This window comes from Lynx canadensis, chromosome B3 (genome assembly GCF_007474595.2).
Source record: "Lynx canadensis isolate LIC74 chromosome B3, mLynCan4.pri.v2, whole genome shotgun sequence".
NCBI classification, from domain to species: Eukaryota; Metazoa; Chordata; class Mammalia; order Carnivora; family Felidae; genus Lynx; species Lynx canadensis.
Window position 1 is genome coordinate 55287085 of NC_044308.2, and position 22585 is coordinate 55309669.

A 22585-nucleotide genomic window follows, 5' to 3' on the forward strand; every position below is an offset into this window, starting at 1 on the left:
GGGGTTCAGGAGCTCTGTGTGAGCAACCGGAATCAACGACCAGTATTAGAGCAAGAGATGCACCTAGTGCTCTTATCACTTAGGAAATGACAACAGTTTAGGAACTACGTGCCAGGAATCGGGGGCAGAGACCAATATGTATTTTCTCTTATCTCACAGCTCCCATCTGCTATAGATTAAATGCACTGATCCTACCTAGTTCCAGTCGATCAGGTCACATATGACAAACCTAATTAGTTCCCTTTCTGAGTCTTTAACATCTAAGATCTGTCATACCACTAGAGACCTTCTATAGCCACCCCTCCTCCCACATTCTCCCACCCCAACACACACTTTTTCTACAAACAACACCCCACCCCGGAGATCTTCCATTTATCCCTCATGAACATGGTTCCAAGTCTCTAACTTTCAGAGTAGATTCAGATGTAAACAACTTTCCATAAGTCTGGTGCCCAGATGGAAAGACACCAGGAATGAATACACTAGAGGACTTTCATTCACCATCTCTTCCATTCTGTATTCTGTCTACCACTTGCAAGACTGAAGGTTGCACAGAACATGGGCTTCAAAGCCATAGGACCTGAGTTTTAAGAGTGGTCTTTCAGCTGAAATGTTAAGCAAGCTACTAAACACCTCTGTGCCTATATCTGTCATCTATAAAGAATGTTTTATCGGTGTGCCTGGGTAGCTCAGTTGGTTAAGCATCTGACTTTGGCTCAGATCATGATCTCACAGTTTGTGGGTGTGAGCCCCATATTGGGCTCTGTGGTGACAGCTCAGAGCCTGGGGCCTGCTTTGGATTCTGTGTCTGCCTCTCTCTCTGCCCCTCCTGCTCACAAACACACTCTCTCTCAAAAATAAGTAAACTTTAAAAAACATTTTTTTAAGTGTTTTATCTACTCTCCCACAGGTATGCCATGAGAAAAAAAAACAAACAAACAAGCAGTTTCTAAAAGTGCTTAATACAGTGAATTTTCAGTAAGTGGGAACTAACATTAACAGTGTAACTAAGACCGAATCTCTTGGCAGTCACATCATACCATTTGTTCTTGCTCAACTGTTACTACGTATTGGTCAGTGTTCAGAGGACAGAATCCACTAGTTTAGCACAAGGGGATTTATTTAAATTTTATTGACTGCAGAAATAATTTATATCATGAGCCAGTATACACATGAACATATGAATATGTAATTCAAACAATGTTCACAATATTTACCCAGTTGACATGTGTTGTCCTCTGCTGTTTCTCTATTTAATTTTTAAAAATGCATTAGAGGAGTTGATTTCATGACTCACTAGTGAATTGTGACCCACAGATGGAAAATACATTACAGGTTACGAAATGGTCTAAAGAATCACTGGAAGGACGGAAGACACACACTCTAGCCTGTGCTTCCAAGAACGGGTCGCTGAGAGCTGCCAGCTCCAGAAGCACTCCATCTGCATGACCCACACTCACAAAATGATGTCTCATGAGCTTCCCACTAGTGCATCTGACCAGCAAAGCTGAAGTGACCCCGACAGCCCTTGTGCAAAGGGGCCTGGGCAATACAGTGCAGGCAATACAGTGCATGCCTACAAGGTTGCAAATGATGTTAAATCAAGCAAATCCACAGAATCAGCCCCCTACCTGTGATGAAATACTGCTTACTCGTATTAACTCAAAAGTACTTGGGATGGGCAAACCCAATGGCCTAAACACACACCATTACTCTACTTTTTCCCTATTAAATTGCCTATTTTCTTGGCTATACCCTATTACAGTGAGAGAAAAGTACACAACTTGTACAATTTATTTGATGGAACGAAATCAGGAAGATGAACCAACTGGAAATCCCCAGGTTGCATCTCCTTTCACAAACATAGTTCTATCCAGCCAACCGGGGCCTACCAAAAGGATGAAAGGATGATTAAAAATAAAACTAAAAAATAACCTGAGGATTCTCTTCTTCCCAATGTCACAAAGAATCTTAAGATCAAAATCACTTTTGAGAGCAATGGAGAGAAGGGATGGACAAGGAGTAACTTCAACTTCTTATTATCTTTTTAGTTCACTTTGTGCGATAATTTGTATCTGTGAAAGAAGTCAAATTTATGGAATGAAAGGTACTACTTATGATTTACAAAGCAATTTAATAAGCTGAGAAGCAGCATTTAGTAAATTAAATAATACAGGGAGTTTTGGATCTGTAATTTATATACATTCCATTAAAAAAAAGAAACACTTTGTATTAGGTCACCACACAGATTTATACAACATTCAAATGTATAAAAACACAAGCAAGTAAGTTCCTTTGTGACCCCAACTGAGGTATCTTTTCCTTAATTAATCCTAAGACAACCAGTTTTAGTAGCTAACACTAATAAGTTTACAAAAGTATAAAACACCAAAACACCTTAAGCAAAGACTCTTTATTTTTAAGAAAAGTATGTTTTCTCATTTTCTATTCTTGGCATAAGTTTTAATTCTTCCCAGTAGAACCAAAACCTCCTGAACCCCTTTCAGTGTCATCCAAAACCTGAAAAGACATAAAGGTGGTGTTCAGGTGGTTAATTTCAAACCCTATTTCGGTTCTCTCTAGCTCCTAATCTGTAAAAATTTTTTATTCCAGCTGTATCATACTTTCAAAAAGGAGATTACAGAAAGAAAATTAAATTTTAAAAAAGCTCCATAAATAAAATATTGGGCAATTTTCAAAATAGCTAGAGAAATAGAATTTTAGAGTATATTTAAATGATGTATTATCCAAAGTAATGCTACATAACAGCCACGAAAAACATTTCAAGAAATTCTACGATTTTAATTTTGCTAAAAATAGGACTATTGTATGTGCTATTATTTAGTTTCAAATAGCATATGAAATGCTTGAAATTGTAGTTTTCCCTTCACTGAAGACGGTACATCAGTTATTCCCAACTCGGCTTTTATGACACTTACCTGAACTTCCTCTATTTCTGGATAAAAAATCCGTTCACAAATGAGCTGTGCAATTCGATCACCCTTTTTGACTTCAAAAGAAGAAAGAGTTTATTACTGATATTTTATTGACACATTCTCTCTATCTTGCCTTAGAGGAGTAAGCATGTGTTATTTAGACACTCCTAACTCTGAAAACTCACATTCATGTGATTGTATGTAGTTAACGTACCTTCAAACTTTTCTTTGCCAAAATTAAATAGTACAACACCCACATTTCCTCTATAATCTTCATCTATGACGCCAGCTAAGGAAAAGAAAAACAGCATTAGCATGGTTTTTATGCTACCAAAACACTGAGGGCGTACGATGACCTCAAAATCACTTTTCTGTAGCTGTGAGGTCTTTAGCCTTGCAAATGGGTAAGTGACTCTTGCTCTGGAACTATGTAAAGTCTCAAAACTAAAAAATGATATTACTAAAATGCAAATACATAGAATTCATAAAACGGCCCTGATTTTCCAACCTGTCACCCTTACAAGTGGTGACCGTTTACTATTCTAAACTGGGAATAGGGACTTAGCATCTCAGATAGGTCATCCTGAATTGCTCACTCCAAAACCACTGTTCTTCTGCTGCACGCCTGCTAAAAAGACTAGGAGAAAATAATGATTGGGTTGCAAAGGCTTTTCCTGGTAGCAGCTTCCCACTAATATCCAGATTGAAATGTGATTGAGTCATAAATAAAAAATGTCAAGAAGCCTGAAGATCTGCTGTGGAAGAAGTCAAGGCTGACACACTGTTAAGTGGCAGTCTAGCAAATATCAGAACAGTCATTTTTGCAATAAAAATGGAGGTGAACCTTTCAGTTCATATTCTTCCTTTCCTTTTAATGTGAGCTACCATCCTTTCTTAGAGCATGATCTCTCAGAAGACATTAGCACATAAGCTTAATAACAAGTACACTTTTATGTGAAACCATGTGTCATCAGTACCTGTTTGAGATTATAAACACAAGAACAGCAAATCTTTGCAGGAGAGAAACTTGCATCAGGGCCCTGCCTTGGCCCAGAGAGGTACATTTCTCAAGCTTGTTAGCATTTCAGTTTGGGTCAAGAATTTAAAACATTTCCATAAACACAAGCACAGATCATACAGGTGCACCAGGACTTCCCATTTCCTCTTTTAATATTAAGACAGAATTCACAACTCAACGGTTTTCAGTGTATTCAGAATTGTGCAACCATCACCACAATCAATTTTGGGGACTGTTTTCTTTACCCCAAAATAAAATCCCCTACCTTTTAGAAGTCACTTCTCTTCCTCTTACCTCTACCCACCCTCCCACCCCACCCCCTGCCAATTTCCTTTTATATATGTTCATTCTTTCCCCTCTGTTTGGAAAATGATAGGACTCATGTGATCCTAATTAAATCCTAATTACTAGTAACACCCTCCTCCTAAACAAACAAACAAACAAAATCCTCAAAGGAAAAAAAACCAGGAATGTACCTCAATGGGTATTAATATTGGTTGGCCAGACTCATAATTATTTGAAAGTAAACTGAAAAAAAAATTTTAAGAACAAGGTTAAGCATTCCCTTTCAATTTTCTCAAAGAGTGGTGGGGGGGGGAGGGGGAGCAAATTTTTAAAAAAGTTCCAGAACGGGGAAAACTACTCAGATTTTTCCAGTGGATTACCGTTGAAGTTTAAATGAATCCCTGTGTTTTATGAATGAAAGTGAATTTAAGCATTCTTAAAAGTTCCTGACACAACACTTTTAAGAGTTTGAATTAAAGTAAATTTTTAACAGTGGGAAGAGTGAGTATGAAAGTAGCAGAAAGGCAGAAGTGGTTCATATCATGTCTAGACTGAAGGAAACAGTCTATTCTTTTCTAGTTGTACAGAAACAAATTCAAAGACTAATTCAAAGAATACTGAAGCCTGTCTTCTTTCCCCACTGCCACCTGACCATTAAATTAGTCCTTAATATGTACTGAAAGAATTGACAGAAAGATGGGACCAGCTGTTTTCTATATTATTAATATGCGGAAAGTTCTGGCTGTAGAGAACAACATGGATCAGATTCAGTGTAGAAACCCCTGCAGAGACCATGCTGTTCCATGCTGGAACAGATGACTCCAGAAGGCCATGTAATCTCCAAGTTGGAGATCTGAGCAGTCTAGTACTCACTTATCTAGAAAGGGTTCAAGGAAGACAATGGGGACCAATTTCTGAACTCTTGGTTTCTACTTTATAAGAAAAATTCTACATTACCCAAATAGTACACGTACATAGAAAGTAAAAGCTAATAATGTTCCTCTACCCTCCTTCAGGGAGCCAATGTTACAGTAAGAGACTCTACGTATTACTTTCTTTTTTTCCACTTAAAATATCAGACATCCTTTGCAATTAATATATAAATAGGAATCTTAGTTGTTCTTGAAAAAAATTTTTTAATCTTTATTTATTTTTGAGAAAGAGAGACAGAGTGTGAGCAGGGGTGGGGCAGAGAGAGAGGGAGACACAGAATCCGAAGCAGGTTCCAGACTCTGAGCTGTCAGCATAGAGCCCGACGTGGGGCCCGAACCCACGAACCATGAGATCATGACCTGAGTCGAAATCGGACATTCAACAGACTCAGCCACCCAGCTGAGCCACCCAGACTCAGCACCCCTTAGTCATTCTTTTTAAATCCGAGATACGGAAATACAGTACCATTATCCCTGTGTAACTATTCTCTTACATGCTATCACTCAGGTTGCTTTTGCATTTTTGCTATAATAGACAAAGCAGTCCTTTACACATGTCCTTGTGTATTCGTGATTTTCAATCTCATCAAAAACTTTCCGAAAAGCACTTTCCTGATCAAAGGGTGTGTACACTTTAAATTTTAGTGGATATTTCTGGATAACTTTGTGAAAAAGGTGTAGCAATTCAAACTTCTATCAGCAATATTTAAGAATGCCCATTTCCAAAGTCCTTGGTAGTACCAGATGGCAACAATCTTAAAAAAAAAAAAAAAAATTCTGGCCAATGTGATGAGTGAAAAACAGTATCTCCTGGCTTTATTGTGCATTTCCCTGATGACTAGTGAGGCTAGAATTTTTTTCTCTGCATATTTGTTGCACATATGTATGTCCTCTTCTATATTTTGTTTACGATTTTTTTCCTTATTTGTTTGGGCATTTAAATTCTTTTTCCTGTGGCCTGCAAGCATTTGTTTTTACTTTCTGGTATCTTCTACCATACAAAAACACTCCCTTTTTGTAAAGGCCTTTGCCATATATCTATAAAGTAATCCGAATCAGACTCATATGGTTGAATGCCTTGAATTCTGCAAAGCCAGATATCTACCAAGGTTTTATGCTTGGCACACAAAAATGTGAAAAGCCCTTTAACTCACTAAAAGAAATGAAGTCGTTTGAAGTCAATTAAAATGTATGGCAGGAAAAAAAAGTGCCCTCAATTAATACTTTTTTGTTTTTTAGCATGAATGCTAATAGTACGAAAAATCCAATAGTTCCAAGTTTATGTATTACTCAAAGACAATTTGACCTTCAAGAAAAACCCAAGACATTCTTTTTCTACATAAGGAACATAAGCATCAGGGACATTTCTCTTCATGAGAAAGCAAAAAGTATTTTGAAGTTATCACTGGAAAAATCATACATTGGAACTGGCAGGGTAATTAACTGACTTCAGGCAAAAGTTTTACTGTGTCAAGACTTTGGCATGTCATTTGTTGGAAACCTTTAGTGAAAACTACCCACACCTACCAGATGTGGATTCTGAACAGAATCCTGCATACTCAACTTTTCCCTTTGACCCTTATTTACAGCCTGGGATTTCTAACAACATCTCTCTTTTGAAACAAAAATGGTGGCCAACGATGATAAACCTGTGCCTAAGAGACATTTTTAAGACACTCTGCATCCAAGAACACACCACAATGTGATTTTAGGAATAATACCACACCAACCACCAGGCAAACTAACTTTCCATTTCTTTTACATGAATTTTTTTTCAGGAGGTTGTTTTAAACAGCAAAAATGAGTAACAAAGTCAGAAAGAAAAAAAAAAAAGCTGCCCCATTTAAAAAAAAAAACAAAAACGTGAATTCTCTAAGGGACAAGAAATATAGCTTCTGGGGTCTAATACGTGCCAAGCAGTGTTAGATGCTTTACATGTATTCTCCTTTAATCCTCCCATCCTTCTGAGGCAGGCACACTAATTTCCATTTTATGGAAGAGGAAACTGAGGCTCAGAAAAGTAATAACTAGCCAGTTAATGACAAAGCTGGGACCCAAATCAAGTTGTTACTCCAAAGACCATGTTCCTTTCACAACTCTTTGAAATTTCTTTAAAAATATATCCAATCTTTTATATCCTAAAGTTATAGTCCTCAATTACCATACTTGATGTTATAAAAGTATTTTTGGAAAGCAAGCATAACCGAGTCCAAGCAATTCTCAACCCGAGTGGGCTGTCCATTCTTGCTGTCTGTGCCAAACTTGGCTCCTTTTCAGTCGCTAAGAAAGGACTACTTTGAGGATTCTGTCTTGCCTCACAGCACCACCTAGTGACACCAAGGGCAGACAGAGAGACGGCCCAGGGACAGTACTCATTCCCTACTTAAGGCCTGCAGTGCAGGTTAACAGTGACTTTATTCAGCACAGTGCTTGGTTGGTGCAGGGATGGGGTGAGGAGAAACCCAGCATTGAATTGCAGTGTAAAGAACAGAGGGACTGTAGGGGCGCCTGGGTGGTTCAGTCACCCAGTGGAGTGTCCCACTCCTGATTTTGGCTCAAGTCTCAGGTGGTGACCTCAGGGCCATGGAGGTGGAGGGTGGCGTGGAGCCTGCTTAAGATTTTTTTCTGCTTCTCCCTTGCCCCAGCTCCCCGTGTACTTTCTCCCTCTCTCAAAAAAAAAAAAAAAAAAAAAAAAGGAAAAGAAAAGAACAGACGGATTAAAGGATTGGAACCATGGATGAAGATTCCAGTGTTCAACATGTCAACTTGGACTCATCTCTGAGACAGTTCTTCATCTGTTAAAAAGTAGCTTTGTAAAAATGGAGGTGTTTAGAGAATGAGGCATACCCACTCACTTCTTGGCAAAGAAGTGCCATCTCCCTTCTTCTTGGAGGGAGAAGACGTCTAGTTAGGTGAAGCACTCGGCTCATAATGATGGGAATTAAAGTCAGAACAAAGGTCAGAATTTCCCTACAGTGAGGGGTGGTTAGGGAACCTACAGCAAGAGGACAGCACAGACTGGGGGCTCTTCATGAAAGCGGCTCCATGATGAAGTTGTTGGCTTTGGGAGACCTGAGTAAGGCTTGATTGTAAGGGAAATCAGAGCCACTGAGGACTTGTTTGACAAGAAACATAGAAAGGGAAGCATAGCGTTTTCTCTTCTCACTCAGAGAAAGATTTTCTTTTTATATTTTGCCAAACATGGATGGTTCTCTCATGCAGATTAAAAAAATTCTTACAAGATTGACCTGCATTTTCTATAACTTTGGCTTAAAGTATTTCTTTCTTTTTTTTTAATTTTTTAAGTATTTATTTATTTTTGAGAGACAGAGAGAGAGTGTGTGTACAAGCAGAGGAGGGGCAGAGAGGGAAAGACAGAGAATACAAAGTGGGCTCTGTGCTGACAGCAGAGAGCCCTATGTGGGGCTTGAACTCTTGAACTGCAAGGTCATGTCCCAAGTCAGATGCTTAACCGACTGAGCCACCCAGGCGCCCCTTGCTTAAAGAATTTAGTAATTACTGCTTAAGTAATTTTTTAATTATTTAAGCAAAACATAATTGCTTTAAAATGACATAAAAGCTTTTCCTACCTTTGTAAAACTAACTTTCTTCCAAGAATGGAGTCATTTTTGGACTAAATGCAGATTATCACTAAGCCAAGGCAAAAATCCTATCCATCAGATAATGTCTAGTTAGCCTATTAGTAAAATAACATGTATTTCACATACTGATCATTTAAAATTAGATATAATCAAATAATACTTGAAACTACCTCATAATTTGAGAGATGGAAATTTCTAAAAAGGCAAAACACAACAAAAATCATTTCCTATTGTTGAAGATAAAAATAAGACCTGTCTTTTGATTACTACCTCTTAAGCAAAGGCAAAGTGAATACATACACATATTTACAGAAGGAAAACGTAAACACATTACCTCCTACATCTATGAAGTGTTTCGCAGCCAAGCCAGAACGGGGAGCTAAAAAGAAAAAGAAAAACAAAGAAAAGGAGAAGTTGGCTACTTTAAGGCACGTCACTCTCCTCCCCTAGAACATCTACATCTTAACTTTAGCAGATGGTCCTGGATTAAAGAATATATTTATTATACTGTGTTAAAGGAGGAAAGAGTGTAGAGAAACCTGACACAGTTTAATTCAAAAGCTGCTTAAACCACTCCCACAGGACTTGGGGCCATGGAGGATGTGGAGAAGGTGTGGCAGTGAAGCCTTGGGCTGCTGGGGTAGACTGAGAGGTGAGCAAGCCGAGGCAACTCTTTTAAGAAGTCTGGCCACAAAGGGAGGACTGTGGCTGGCAGGGACACAGGACTGAGGAAGGAGACTTGTTTTCAGATGGGAGGTCTGGGCATATAGCAGTAGAGATGGGAAGAGGGCAAAGGAGGGGGTGGGGTGAAACAGGCATCAACTTAACCAACCAGTGGCAAAGCCTAGCCTAGAACTTGGGAATCCCACTCATGATGCAAATGCCAAACGACCCATCTGTATAAACAAATGAACCAGAGGAAGAGAAAAGGCTTGGTATCAGTCAAGCAAACTGTCAAAAAAACAAACCTTAAAAACTCATTCCCACTATGCTTTTTATTCTTAAAATGAAAACATAAAAAGCTAACATTATACCTCATACTTGCTGACTTGAGCAACAGGCCTATCGTTAATTATTCTAGCTTCTAGTTTTCTGTTCCAGAATACTTCAATCAGGCACTTTGTCAATAAATGCTGCCTCTTCCTGCTTTTCCTTTTATTTCATTCCATCTCCCTGATCTCCCTTCTCCCCACCACAAATATTCTCAAAATGCAGTCAAATGCTGCCAAAAGGAGATGAAAAAAGAACCCATCTCGTGATTCTTTTAAAGGCGGAAGTATTAGCAGTTCTCACACTCATGGCTAACAATATGGTGGTAGTCCAGCCCCTTCCCCACCACAGTTCCGTTTGTGCCTTTAGGTTTACTCTGAAGTTAAGTTACTCTTGAAGAAAGTTTTGAACTCTCCAGTGACGGGTGATTTGCTTTCCATTTTGTCATAGCTCCTCCTGCTATAAGGCATACCCTTTAGTGCCCTGAAGGGTATCTCTTGACAGTAACACAACCCATGGGAGGACACCCAAAGGGGGAAAAGGCTGAATAAATGGTCTGACAGACTCTGGAGTGAGCAGAAGCCAGAAGTTTTACTTAGCCTTATAATGCCATGTGCCATTAACCCCAGCCTGCCTCTTTCCTTACGTAACAAATATTAGCCATTCTCATTACCGTCTTCACATGTGACCTCATATACAATCTGATCCTTGGTGGGGGAGCTCGAGTTAAAAATCACCTGTATTTTCAGTTTCTCAGTGAGGAGCTGAGAGAACACACTCCTGGGCCAATGTGAGCCTCCTAAAAGCTCAAGGAGTCAGAAAAAGAGGGAGGCAAAAAGCAGATAATTACATGAAATCTAAAGTTTCCAAATGGCTGCACTTGCCATTATAGTTGGCACTTCTTTATTTTAGGACACATGCCAAACAATATCCATTCCCTCACTTATACCCTAAATGGAACTAAGATAAAGGAACGGATCATAAAGGAAGAGCTTGACAAATGGTTACCCATGTCTTAAATCACTTACCTACTCTTCCATAGCACCCAGAAGGAAGAGCTATCTGAATGTCCGTTTTCACAAGGACTTTTTCCATAGGTGGTACTGTATAATCATAGGCACTAGGAAAATAATGAAAGAAAGTAACCAGTATTTATTCATAAAAGTGTTTCTATACGCTCTTCCTTGTGACTAAGTATATAGAATTGCTTTAAATATATTTCATAAAACAATCACAAAATTCATGCAATCTTACATTTCAGTAACCAGTCTAAGAGTTCAGTACTCGAAGTTTCCAGTTCATATAAAAAAAAGCTTATGAAGAAGATAGTGGTAGATATTCTCTTTTAGTCCATCATGAAAATTGTGCTACCTTTAGATATAGTCATTCTGGCAAATATTTTGGTTTAAGAGGTATCAACATGTAATTTTGTTGTCCCCTGAACAAAATTTTGCTGGGAAACTGAAATACGTATTAGCAGGAGGGGGTGGAAAGGCACACTTTTAAAAGTTGTATGCTTCACTAATGCGATATAAAAAGAGGAAGATAGGGGTGTTCACGTGGCTCAGTCAGTTAAGCATTGAACTCTTGATTTCAGCTTGGGTCATGATCTCACAGTTCCTGAGTTCGAGCTCCACATCAGGCTCTGAGCTGACAGCTTAGGGCCTGCTTGGGGTTCTCTCTCTCCCTCTCTCTCTCTCTGCACCTTCCTGCCCCCCCCCCCCCAATCATGCTTGAGCACTCGCTCTCTCTCTCTCAAAACTAAATAAATAGGGGCGCCTGGGTGGCTCAGTCGGTTAAGCGTCCGACTTCGGCTCAGGTCACGATCTCATGGTCCGTGAGTTCGAGCCCCGCGTCGGGCTCTATGCTCACAGCTCAGAGCCTGGAGCCTGCTTCGGATTCTGTGTCTCCCTCTCTCTCTCTGCTCCTCCCCGGTTCATGCTCTGTCTCTCTCTGTCTCAAAAATTAAAAAAAAACATTTAAAAATAAATAAATAAATAAACTTTAAAAAAAAAAAAAAAGCTGTGTTGCATCTGTTCTGCTAGCCTTGGTAGTTAACCAAGCTTACCAAGCTGAAGCCTTGAACCTCACAGGTTGGGGACAGAGCTGATCACTGTCAATAGGCCCTGGAGAAGGACACTGCTGAGAACCCAATATTCTAAGATCCACCCATCAAATGCTGCTACTATTGCTCTTACTGTAGCCCCCTTCTTGGTAGAAATTTAAGAGATTTTACAATGAGCAGAACTGTTAAGTTACTTTGGAGACCTTAGTGAAAACTAGTAAAGCAGTATTAACATTTTCACTTCTTTCATTGGAATTTCCTCTTTCCATAGTTAAGCCCTAATTTATTAAAGAGGGAAGTTATTTCCATGTCTATCTCAGTATACAGTCATCTCTATTCATTAGGAGGATGTTAAAGTATCTTAAATCAACATCTCTTATTTGACTCACAACAGTGCCCAGACATGATGCAGTCAAACTACATCACTCCACGTTTAGCCACGAAAACTAAGGGACTGACCACATCCCTTTCAGCTCTAACAGACTATACCTCACCTTCCTTTTTCTATTGTCACACACTCCTTTCTCCCCTCCTCCTGTGCTTATGACTGAGACCAGTAGTTCTCACATTAGAATTACCCGGCATGCTTTAAAGTAAATCCTAAGGATTTAGTCCTGTATTAAACACCCATAACCCCCAGTATCACTTTTCACCTACCTTAATGGTTCTAAGAACTGGGCACAGTAGTCAAGGGAAAAAAGCACTGAATTAAGGGTCAAAAATTTTATTACATTCAAGCCCTTGAGCAATCAGTTCAGCTCTTCACAAACTCCCTCATCTGTAAAAAAGTAACACTTATCTACTTCAGGAGTGTCCCGAGGATTCAATAAAAGTGCCCACATGTAAAGGCTTTAGTAGAGGGAAAAGGTGCTGAACAAAGCAAAGGGTGGTAGGTAGTATTACTGACATTCCCACTGCTTTTCTGATTTGTACCCTTTTGACATTCCCAGTCCTTGGGCAGAACTTAAATATGGACATACAGAAAAATTTTACAAATCCTTTTAAGGCAGAAGCATCGTTCATGAATCCTCCTCATGTATTTTCATACTCAGCACCTAGACTTTCACCTTAGCTTCTCTTCCTGTTGCCCACTGCATCCCCCTCAGGCCACTCCTTGAAGGCCAAGGTGGGCCTTATTCATTTCTACCTTCCACCAGGAAAGGGTAAAATAAATGTTGCAAAACAAATAATGCCTTGGTGGACATTTACATGTAGTTACCATTCTGCATGCTTATCCCAAATCCTTATTGAATGTATGCTAAAGAGGAAAACTAACATTTTCAACAGTAAAAAAAAAAAAAAAAAAAAAAAAAAAAAAAAAAAAAAAAACTGAAATCCTACATAAATGCAAAAGGAGTTTGTTTTTGTAATCTGTTAAGTGAAAGTTTCAAGCTGTAGCAGCAGATGGCAAGAATATAAGCTAACCTGAGAACTCTGCAACTCCAGGCCTGCACCTTCTCTGCGTGGGGTAGGGATGCCACGCGCAGAAGGCGGCGGGAAATCCCCACTCACCTGTACAGGTCGTAGCCCGCGGCCCGCGCGGACCCCTTGCTCGGGGCGGTGGCGTGCTCCGAGAGCCGGACAAAGCGGAGCCGCATGGCGTCCTCCGCAGGCCGAGCCCGCTTGCTGGGGGAGATGGTGGGTGTCGCTTCAGAGCAGGGCATGGCAGAGCAGAACGAGAGAAAAAAGGGAACAAGTGGACTCAGAATGAGTCCAGCCGCCAAAAATGTAAATCTCCCGCCAACAACTCCTCGCCCCGCCCACCGACCCCCGGACGAGCCCACAGTTCTGGCTGAGAGGGGAGGCGAGGTTTAAACCCTTCTTGGAAAGCGGATTTGGGAAACTACTGCGCCTTTTCAAGCTTTTCCAACTCAGCGCACGGGTCCAACCTGCGCGGGGACGGCCTCGGTGGCTTCCCGCACACACAACAGGAAGGAAGCATTTCCCTAGGGGCTGCTCAGGCTCCCACACCGCTCAGACCACCGCGGCTTGTTCGGGGCCCGCCCGCTGGTCTCCTCATCTCCCTCCTCCTCCTGCTCCTCCTCCTCCTCCTCCCCCAACCTGGGCGGCCCTGGGGAGGGGAGGCCGGGCTCCCAGCCTCCCCACTCCCTGCAAGGGGTGTCCTGTCAGTCTGGGCCCCGACATTACTGGCGCCGCGGCAGCCGCGACTCAGGCTGCGAGTGCTGGACAGCGGCCGGGGCGGCCCCGCGGCCTCTGCTCTCGGCGCTGCGCTGCGCGCGTCTTTAAACACCGAGCGGAGCAAACATGGAAAGAAATGGTAGCCGAGAGCCGGGCGAGGGCAGACGGGAGTCATTTGCCCCGAAGTTTGGGCGCTGGTTGGCTGGCCCGCTCCCGCAGGCGCTCTCCGGGTCTGCACCCTAAAGATACGTCCGGGTAAAATGACCTCGGAAGCAGTAACCGCCGCCGCCGTCTGACGAAGAGCGCAAGGAGGCGGCGCATGGACCGCCCTCGGGCTGGCGCAGGCTCTGGGCCCCCGGGAACGAGGTCTCCGCCTGCCTCCTTGGACCCTCATCTTTTTGGTGGTCTCTGTTTTCCAAGGCTATCCGCGAGGCTCGGGGCCTGGGCCCTGCGCGCTGTTGAGTTACCTGGGGCGGCGCCCCCCGCGGCCATGGCTCAGCGGGTTCTCATCTCAGGGGTCCCCAAAGCAACGGAACCGCACCACCGTGCAGATGACGGTCGCTGAGCTCAGTGCTACGTCCCAGGCCATAGGCCAGGCAGCGTGTTCCATTCCTTACAGTACCCACAGTGCATGGCGTGTTGTTTACCCTTCAAGGGGGCGGGGGCAAGAATCTCAGGATGATCCCAAGGATAACTCAGTTGAAATCCTAGCACTGTTTCATATGACCCCACAGAAACACAGAGGGGGGACCCCAGTGCCTGGGATTCGAACGAAGATCCTGGGCTACCCTGGAATAATTTACAATGGGGATGAGGAAATAACTTTCTAGATAATTGTAAATTGACTTTTCTAGGATATAAATATCTCTAGTTATTTCCAGAACTGATGCAAAAATCTGAAAACTAAAATGAAACGCACCTTGTCAAGATAAACGCAAACAATAGGCCAGTTTTAGAAAAATGACAGAAACGTTAGGGTATTGTTGAGGAAGTTTCCAGACTTCCCTGCTGTGCCTTTCCTTATTGGCCCCACCTCTGCAGTCTCTTACTGGTTCCATTTAAATGTTGGAATTCCTCCGGATGAAATTATGGATTATACTCCACACTCTCTTCTCTTGCCTTTAAAAATCTACCACTTAAAGACTCCCCAAACTGATATCTATAGCAACATGATATGGGTCCTGCTACTTCTCTAACCTCATCTAGAGCCATCATCCTGCTCACCTCTGGTGCTTCTGGCCACAGTGGCTTTCTAACCGTTTCTAGACCCACCAGACTTACTGCCTGGGAGTCTATACACACCCGTCCTTAGTTTATGTTTCATGTGTTTCCAGTCTCAGCTCATCTCAGAAGGGCTATTTCTGTTAAGGGAAGTCCCTCACCACCATTTTCTATCACAATAATTTTTTCTAGTCACATCACTTATTACTACAATCTGTATTTCATTCATGTCTTATGTATGTATGTATGTATGTATGTATGTATGTATGTATGTATTTTTACTTGTTGTCTATATGTTCTAGTAGACATAAGCTCCAGAGGATAGGGACCACATATGTTTTCATTCACTAATGTATTCCTGGGGCCTAGCTTAGTGCCTGGATCAGAACAGTGCTTGATAAATATTTGTTGTATGAATGAAAGAGATCTTCTTGCTTGTTCTGTCAGGCCCCTGTATAGGATCACTTCTCAAAATCTTTTGATTTTCCTGTTTACTCCTTTAATTTTTAGTCAATGTGTTTTGTTTTGTTTTTCCATGTAATGTTTTTTCAAGGCCTGCAATGAAAAACTGGCCTACCCCTCCACCAAAACACTCCCCCAAAGTTCACTCCTCAGGGGCAATGCTTCCAACTTTTTTGGCTCTTTCTTCTGGAATGTAACCCCCTGTTTCTAAATCGCATGTTGCTATTTTTTTTAGTGGCATAAAAATTATCTTTAAAATTAGGGTAGTTGAGGATTAAGTCTCTTACTCCTCTTTCCACCCCATTCTGCAAATAGTTCTGTAGCAATATTTGGATAAGTCAGTACTATTTATCATGACTGTGTAAATATCATTCACTATTGAGATGAGTAATGTGATATTATTTTTTTTTACACCTGTCCCCCTCAAGTTAATAAACATGTTGTTCTTCCATTTGTCTTTGGTGGTGGTGTTTTTGATTCATCTATTGCTTTTTTCCAAATGCTCCAGGGGGTCTAGTACCTTACATCTATCATATCAAATGAAACACTGAAACACATCAAATCACCTGTCCGTTTCAATTTCCCCCTCCTTCACCCCTCCATTCTCTTGCTCCAAAATGTGCATGTGACTCTCTAGTCCTGCTGAATAGCTGTCATCCTGACACTTCCCTTTGACCTTTTCTTATATTGGAGCCTTGGTTTTAGGAATCTAGTATCTTCCTTTTAGCTTACTCCTTTATTTTGCTGAAGCCCTTTCTCTAGTAATTTCCTAAGGAAGTTCACATTAGAGAATCAGTCCTTGCATATCCTAAAATGTAATAACTGTAATGACTCCCTTTACCCAGACTCAAATAAAAGTCTCACTTCACTTATGAAACTTACAACCAGCAGTGAGCTCTGCCTTGTCTTACCTCTCACAATATTACCTTATCATTGATTAGCCGTATACAGCCATTGTGTAATTGCCTTGTGATATGCATTTTATCTTTCACTTTAATAACAGTTATTAATTTGTATGAAACCTTCAAAGCATCTACTTCAGCGTTTTATACAAAAGTGACTTGTTTGGCTCTTTGTAATCCCTAGTCCCAGGAAAGGATTCTATTTCTTCTGTTAATGTGGATAAAATGTTTATTATTTTCACTTTGCATCTGAGGACATTTTAGATTAGAAAGAGAAAGGGGTATAATCCAACTGCAAAAGGTTAGGGCTCCAAACCAATAAGCATATCATAGGACATTCCTTAGGACAATTGAAATAGAACTTGATACGAAAATACATCTTTAATTCCATACACTACAGCAAAGAACTAGACATGTTCCAACCATAGTGTATTCCCTGCTGTTTTTTTAATCACAATATAATTATCTTATCAGTCATGCTGATTAATTCAATTACATACGTCCAGTGCCAACTTGAACCTGTTGAGAATGTAAGTCGGTACTTTACAAGCCATGTTGTCCTTCCTATCTTGACCATTGTAAGATTTTTCTGTTTTTAACAAGGACTTAATGTGATGGTTACTTTATGCCAAGTATATTTTAAGTGTTTTATGAATACTAACTCATTTAATCAGGACAACCAGAGGAAACAAGTGTTATTATACCCATATTACAGGGGAGGAAAACAAATCACAAAGGATTTGCCTATGATCACACAGCTCACAAGTAGAAAGAGATAGAACCAAGATTCAACTCGAGGTCATCTGACTTTAGAGTCCCTGCACTTAGCCACCGTGCTCTGTAGCCTACTGGGACTGAACTCTTCTTGATGCTAAGCCTGCTACTGACTATGTTCCCCAGGTCTGGGAAAGATGTGTGTAGTAAATTAACCAGGCATTCTTAGCTTCACAGTTGTTCACGCCCTTCTGGTTGAGACACCAGGCCATACTCTGGGTTTTTCTAACATCACTGGCTGCCTCTTCTCAACCTCTCTTCCTGTTCAAGATAAAAAGCCTTGGAGTCCTGCTTCCTTTTTCTCTTTCTGTCAGATCTTCCCTTATCTAAAATTAGTTTCCTCCTAGGGTAACATGTAGTGCTTTACCCTACTTGTTTTTTCTTCACAGCATGTACTACTATGTGATATAACATATTTATTCATTTCACGTGTATGTTGTATGTTTTCTCCTCTAACATGTAAGCTCCATGATGGACTTGAATCTATCTTAATTTGGCTTCTTTTCAGATGTTCTGTTTCTTTTTCAAATTGTATTATTATTCATTTTATTTTAATTAATTGAATTATTTTACTATTTCACGTTTCCCTTTAGTTATTTAGAGATTTCGCTCTCTGATTTATAATTTTAGATAAAACATGCATGCTTAATTCATCGGTGTCTAAAATCTGAAACAAAGTTATTGTCTTCTGGATAACACAAGGATCTTTGGATGCTTTAATTTCATTACCCATTCTTTCAACATATATAAAATTATTATCTAGTATTTTAGGTGTATCTTTTCTTTGAATCTCAATAAACATTATTAGTATCACTACATTTTAGAATTATTTTTAAAAATGTTTACCCAGACTTTTATCACTTTCTTTGCTTTTCCTTCTGCATCTCTGATCTCCATCTGGGATCACTGTCCTTTTGCCCAAACTTTCTGTGGACTTTTTCAGTTTTTGTCAGTTTGAACTGACAAAACTCTTGAACACTTCCTTAGCGTTCTTTGACAATCATTCAGGAATGGAAGAGGTGGGAATATTAAAAGAAAATTATCATAATTCCCCATAACCGCATAGCTCTGCTTATCTGAATTCAGAACATTCCACCGTGGGCAAAAATACTTCATTTATCATGCCACGGTTCACCTTTACCAGAAATATGTGTAAGCCAAGAAAAGACAGAAGCCACACTTTGGGTTCTGGTACCAAAAGATAGAAGTTCTTTGTTTCAAGCCCAGAGTTTTTTACACCATGGGCAAAACACCAGAGTAATGCTGAGGATAGGTGTGATGTATATCTATCTTTTGGGGAAGGACAATTGAAATAAGGGAGATAGGAAAGAAGAACTCATATACAGGTAAATAAATTTCAGTAAAAAGTACATATGTTTGTTGACTATCTGAAAGTTTGTCCTTTGGTCCAGAATACCATCAGCCTCCAGAATAGCACAATACCCCCTAGAATACCTTGTGTTTCCTTAGGAGTATCTATAGCCCAATTTGAAAACACTAGACTAGCATATAACTTGCGAATTCACAAGAATGTTCCTGCCAGGCTCTTAAGAAGAACACAAAAATCAAATATATGTAGCCTTTCAATTTCATAAGAGCAGCACATGGATCGTAAGAATAGAAGTAGCTCAGGAGCTCGACATTATGTTGAGTGGCAGTTAAATAAAGCAGGTAAGGAGGAAGCAAATCGTTAACAAAATAAGCATTTATTACTAGAAACTACTTCGGACTAATTCACAAATGACTGCCACATGGTACTACAAAAGTTCAAGGGGATCGGAATAGTTAACATACAAACTCAGAACTGCAGTTTTCACGAATACACTGAATTCGTGAAACATGATCATCATGAAAAGCTCACTCTGAATTATGCCAGTGTGTAGGAGTACCAGGAGGTGAAATTTCTGTATTTACAGCCCATAGAAGGACATTTTATTTCCTTTTAAAAGCATCACTGAGTTTTTAGGAAGTAAAGAAAATAAAAACAGGTAGCTTGAGAGCCAGGATACACATGAAAATCACCTAGAAAGCTCGGTCAAATGCCCATGTCCAAACCCTACTGCAAACTGACTACTCAGAATCTCCAGGGTGATTCTTGTTGGCCACCTCTGGTTAAGGACCATTGCTTTAGGGAATTTATTTCTAGAGAATCTGCTGGGGTCGATACAGAGGGAGAGAGAGAATCTTAAGCAGGCTCCACAAGTGGGGCTTGATCCCACCACCCTGGGATCATGACCTAAACCAAAATCAAGAGTCAGACGCTCAACCAATGGAGCCACCCAGGTGCCCCAATTTTACACCTTTTTAACCATTCTAAGACATGTGAAGGTCTGTCTGCCTGCTGCCTTTAACAGCACAAACTGGTAGTCACAAAAGCATGGGTCTCTTGGGGAAGCTTCTAGATCTGGGATCAAAAAGACTCACAAAAGCAGGCCAGGTCTGTTTCTAAGTGTTCCCAGGGATGGGCTTATCTTCTCACCTTCCCTGAGAGCACGGGTGCCTTTCCTCTTGGCTCCATCTGTTGGGGACCATCTACTTCCTTCTGCTCCTCTTCCCCAACATGGGCCCCATCTTGGTCAGGTCCATTTCCTGGATGAAACAAATGGGTCCAGGGAGCAGGTATGGAGAATGAATGTGGAAAAAGAAGATGATGTTAGGGCCACACTGGACAGTTTCAGTGTGAGTGGAAACCCACTGGTTGGTTGGTTTGGGGCAAGTGAATGTATGACAATCATTCTGAGCAGAACGTGAGCATGAGAGCCTTATTATATCATTGAGGGTGGCTCCAGGGGAAAGGATGCCTAGTTAAAACACTACCTCAGACAGTTTTGATCTCTCTATTTCTCAGGTCTCGTTGGTTGCACCTGATTTCCTCCACGACATTAAACAACCGTTGTATGATTTTTCTGTTGGTAGCACACAGTTTTTCCAAATTAAAAAAAAAAAAAAGACAGGAACAAAAAGGTTATGCTTTTCATCTATGTCTGTGTAAACAAACCCAGTAATTACCATAACTCAAATTGCTGCTGAAATTCTCCATATTTTAATGTGCACACTGTCGCTCTTGCTACTAAATCTCTGCATATATCCTGGGAAGTTAATCCTGAATTAGGAAACAGAAAAACGGATTAAAATAAAATTGGGCCAAGTCCATGATTTTTATATTCATAAGATTCAAAATTTCTGTGAGGAAATGTGCAATGCAAATTGAATTATCTTCCAGAATAACAAAAAAAGAGAAACAATGGTAAAATATGGGTATCCATGCAGAGAGATGTATGAATTAGGCTTGCTAAGGTTTCAGTTGATTGTGATTCAATATTCTGCTGCTCTGAAACAACCTTTACTTACTAGGCTGCACAAACTCAATTCTCTTCAGTCGGTAGTGGATATTATCCAGTTTTCATGTAGCAACATTTCATCAAATTTTACACCTGTATCAAGAGAGGTTTGTTGCTGAACTTTGAAGAAAGCATTATCAGTCCTTATACGCGTTTTAATCACTGTCATTCCTGATTGCCTTTAGGACAAAAGTGCAGTTGCAAATGTTCAAAGAAAAGTCAGGAAGGTAAAAGAGCATTGTTTGGGCATCTATTGGCCTGGGCTAAGTGAAACGGACTATTAAGGAAATAATGCAGAAAATTCGAGTCTCCACATTTTCTTTTAATAAATGGGAACTAATCTGAATGTTTTCACTACATATCTTCCTTATTTTCCCCCAACCCCCAGACCCCCTTTCCAACCCTCTCTGCTCTCTGTCCCAGGAGTCTGACCTGTTTGGACCTCACCAATGAGCTCTCTTGTCCTCTGGCTTGCCTTGGGGTTTGACAATACAGAGCTCCAGCAGGAGGTCAGTGGGGTAGGGGAGAGTAAGTTCTGGGTCCTCTCTTGATGTCTGTGTCCCTCCACTGAAGACCACTGCTCTTGCCAAGGTTGCCCTTTCTTCTAGGCTCTAGAAGCTACATGCTCCCCTTTCCCTTCACGCCTTCTACTTCAGGGTACTACTTTCTCCTCTGTAGTTTTGATTTCCCACATCTTGGTCCTCACCTTTATAAATAGCACCTTTAGTAAACTCTCCTTAAATTATCCTGATTTGAATGCTCTGTTTCCCATTACAACCCTTACAGAGACAGACTCTGTTTTATCCAGTCCTATATCTAAATTCTCTTCACATTCTGGGGCCACCAATATCTCTTACCAGGACTACCGAGAGATGTCTCTACTTCTACCTTTTGTGCCTCAAAATCTTGTGAAGTTTTCCCATCACAAATATAAAATCCAAATTCCTTCCCATGGCGCAAGGCCAATCATACTCATCTCCTTGGTTCTAGAGCATACTGATTTCTCTTTTGCCTGAGGACCTTTGTCCCTGTTATTCACTCTGCCTAGATTGTTCTGTTCCCTGCTTTTCATGTAGTTCACACAATCCAAGACAAAAATTGAGTAAGGAGATGGATTTTATTCAGTCGATTGCAATAGGAAACACCACAGATCTAAAGATTAGAGTGCATATTAGTTTTTTATGGTTGCTGTAACAAATTACCACAAAATTAGTGGCTTAAAATGATAGAAAGTTATTACTCTTATAGTTTTGGAGGTCAGAAGTCCAAAATGAGTCTTATTGGCTAAAAAGGGCTGTACTCTGGAGAGTCTAGGGGAGAATCTGTTTCCTTGCTAGTCTCACATCTAGGACTGAATTCCTTGGCTCATGTTCCCTTCTTCTGTCTTCACAACCAGTGGTGTAGCATCTTCTCTCTGACTCTGCTCCTCTCTGCTTCCATCACACGGCCACCTTCTGTCTATGGTCACGTCTTCTGTTCCCCTCTTACAGGAATATTTGTGATTATATACAAGGTTGACCCAGATAATCTGGGATAATTGTCCCATCTCAGGCTTCTTAATCACATCTGCAAACACCCCTTTTTCATAAAAGGTAACTTTTATAGATTTTAGCAATTAAGACCTAGATCTCTTTTATGGGGCATCATTAGCCTACTACACTATATCCTAGAACAGTAGTTTTGCCTTAGATCTTTATAGGGAGTAGAAATAGTGGAAGAGGAAATATTTATTCCTGTGTCTAGCTAGTTTTAGGGGGACAAACAATTCTAACGTCAGCTAATTATTCATGAGACAAGGAACAGAGTCTATGGCTGACTTTGTCAGCTGATGTAGGCAAAAGGGGAACGGTTTAGGTTTGCTCTTGTCACAGGTAAATACAGCAGTCACATCCATAAGTCTTGAGAGAATTATGAGAAA

General features: G+C 40.6%; 1 protein-coding gene across 4 annotated transcripts; it reads right to left on the reverse strand.

The window, feature by feature from the left end:
- Positions 1-2398: 2398 nt before the first annotated feature.
- Positions 2399-14474, reverse strand: DUT (deoxyuridine triphosphatase). Of its 4 annotated transcripts, none has more exons than XM_030318239.1 (7): positions 14435-14474; positions 13341-13476; positions 10792-10883; positions 9108-9152; positions 3151-3225; positions 2940-3010; positions 2399-2520 (listed from the first exon to the last, which is right to left on the reverse strand). In XM_030318239.1, exons 1-7 carry the CDS (start codon positions 14457-14459, stop codon positions 2464-2466), a joined length of 501 nt encoding a protein of 166 aa, XP_030174099.1. In that variant the 5' UTR covers positions 14460-14474; the 3' UTR covers positions 2399-2463. The 4 variants fall into 4 exon arrangements, with proteins under 4 accessions (XP_030174099.1, XP_030174100.1, XP_030174097.1 ...); XM_030318240.1 differs by lacking the exon at positions 14435-14474 and adding an exon at positions 13974-14224 and having other exon boundaries at positions 13341-13539; XM_030318237.1 differs by lacking the exon at positions 14435-14474 and adding an exon at positions 13890-14224.
- Between the last annotated feature and the right edge of the window lie 8111 nt (positions 14475-22585).

Bases quoted from the DNA above. Each gene is read 5' to 3' on its own strand.
- DUT (XM_030318237.1), bottom strand. From the start codon at position 14,142: ATGACTCCCGTCTGCCCTCGCCCGGCTCTCGGCTACCATTTCTTTCCA. The intron at 10,884-13,340 runs GTGAGTGGGGAT...TTATTTTCCTAG, and splicing joins GCGGGCTACGACCTGTACAG to TGCCTATGATTATACAGTAC. The intron at 3,011-3,150 runs GTACGTTAACTA...CTTCTTTTGAAG, and splicing joins TGGCAAAGAAAAGTTTGAAG to TCAAAAAGGGTGATCGAATT.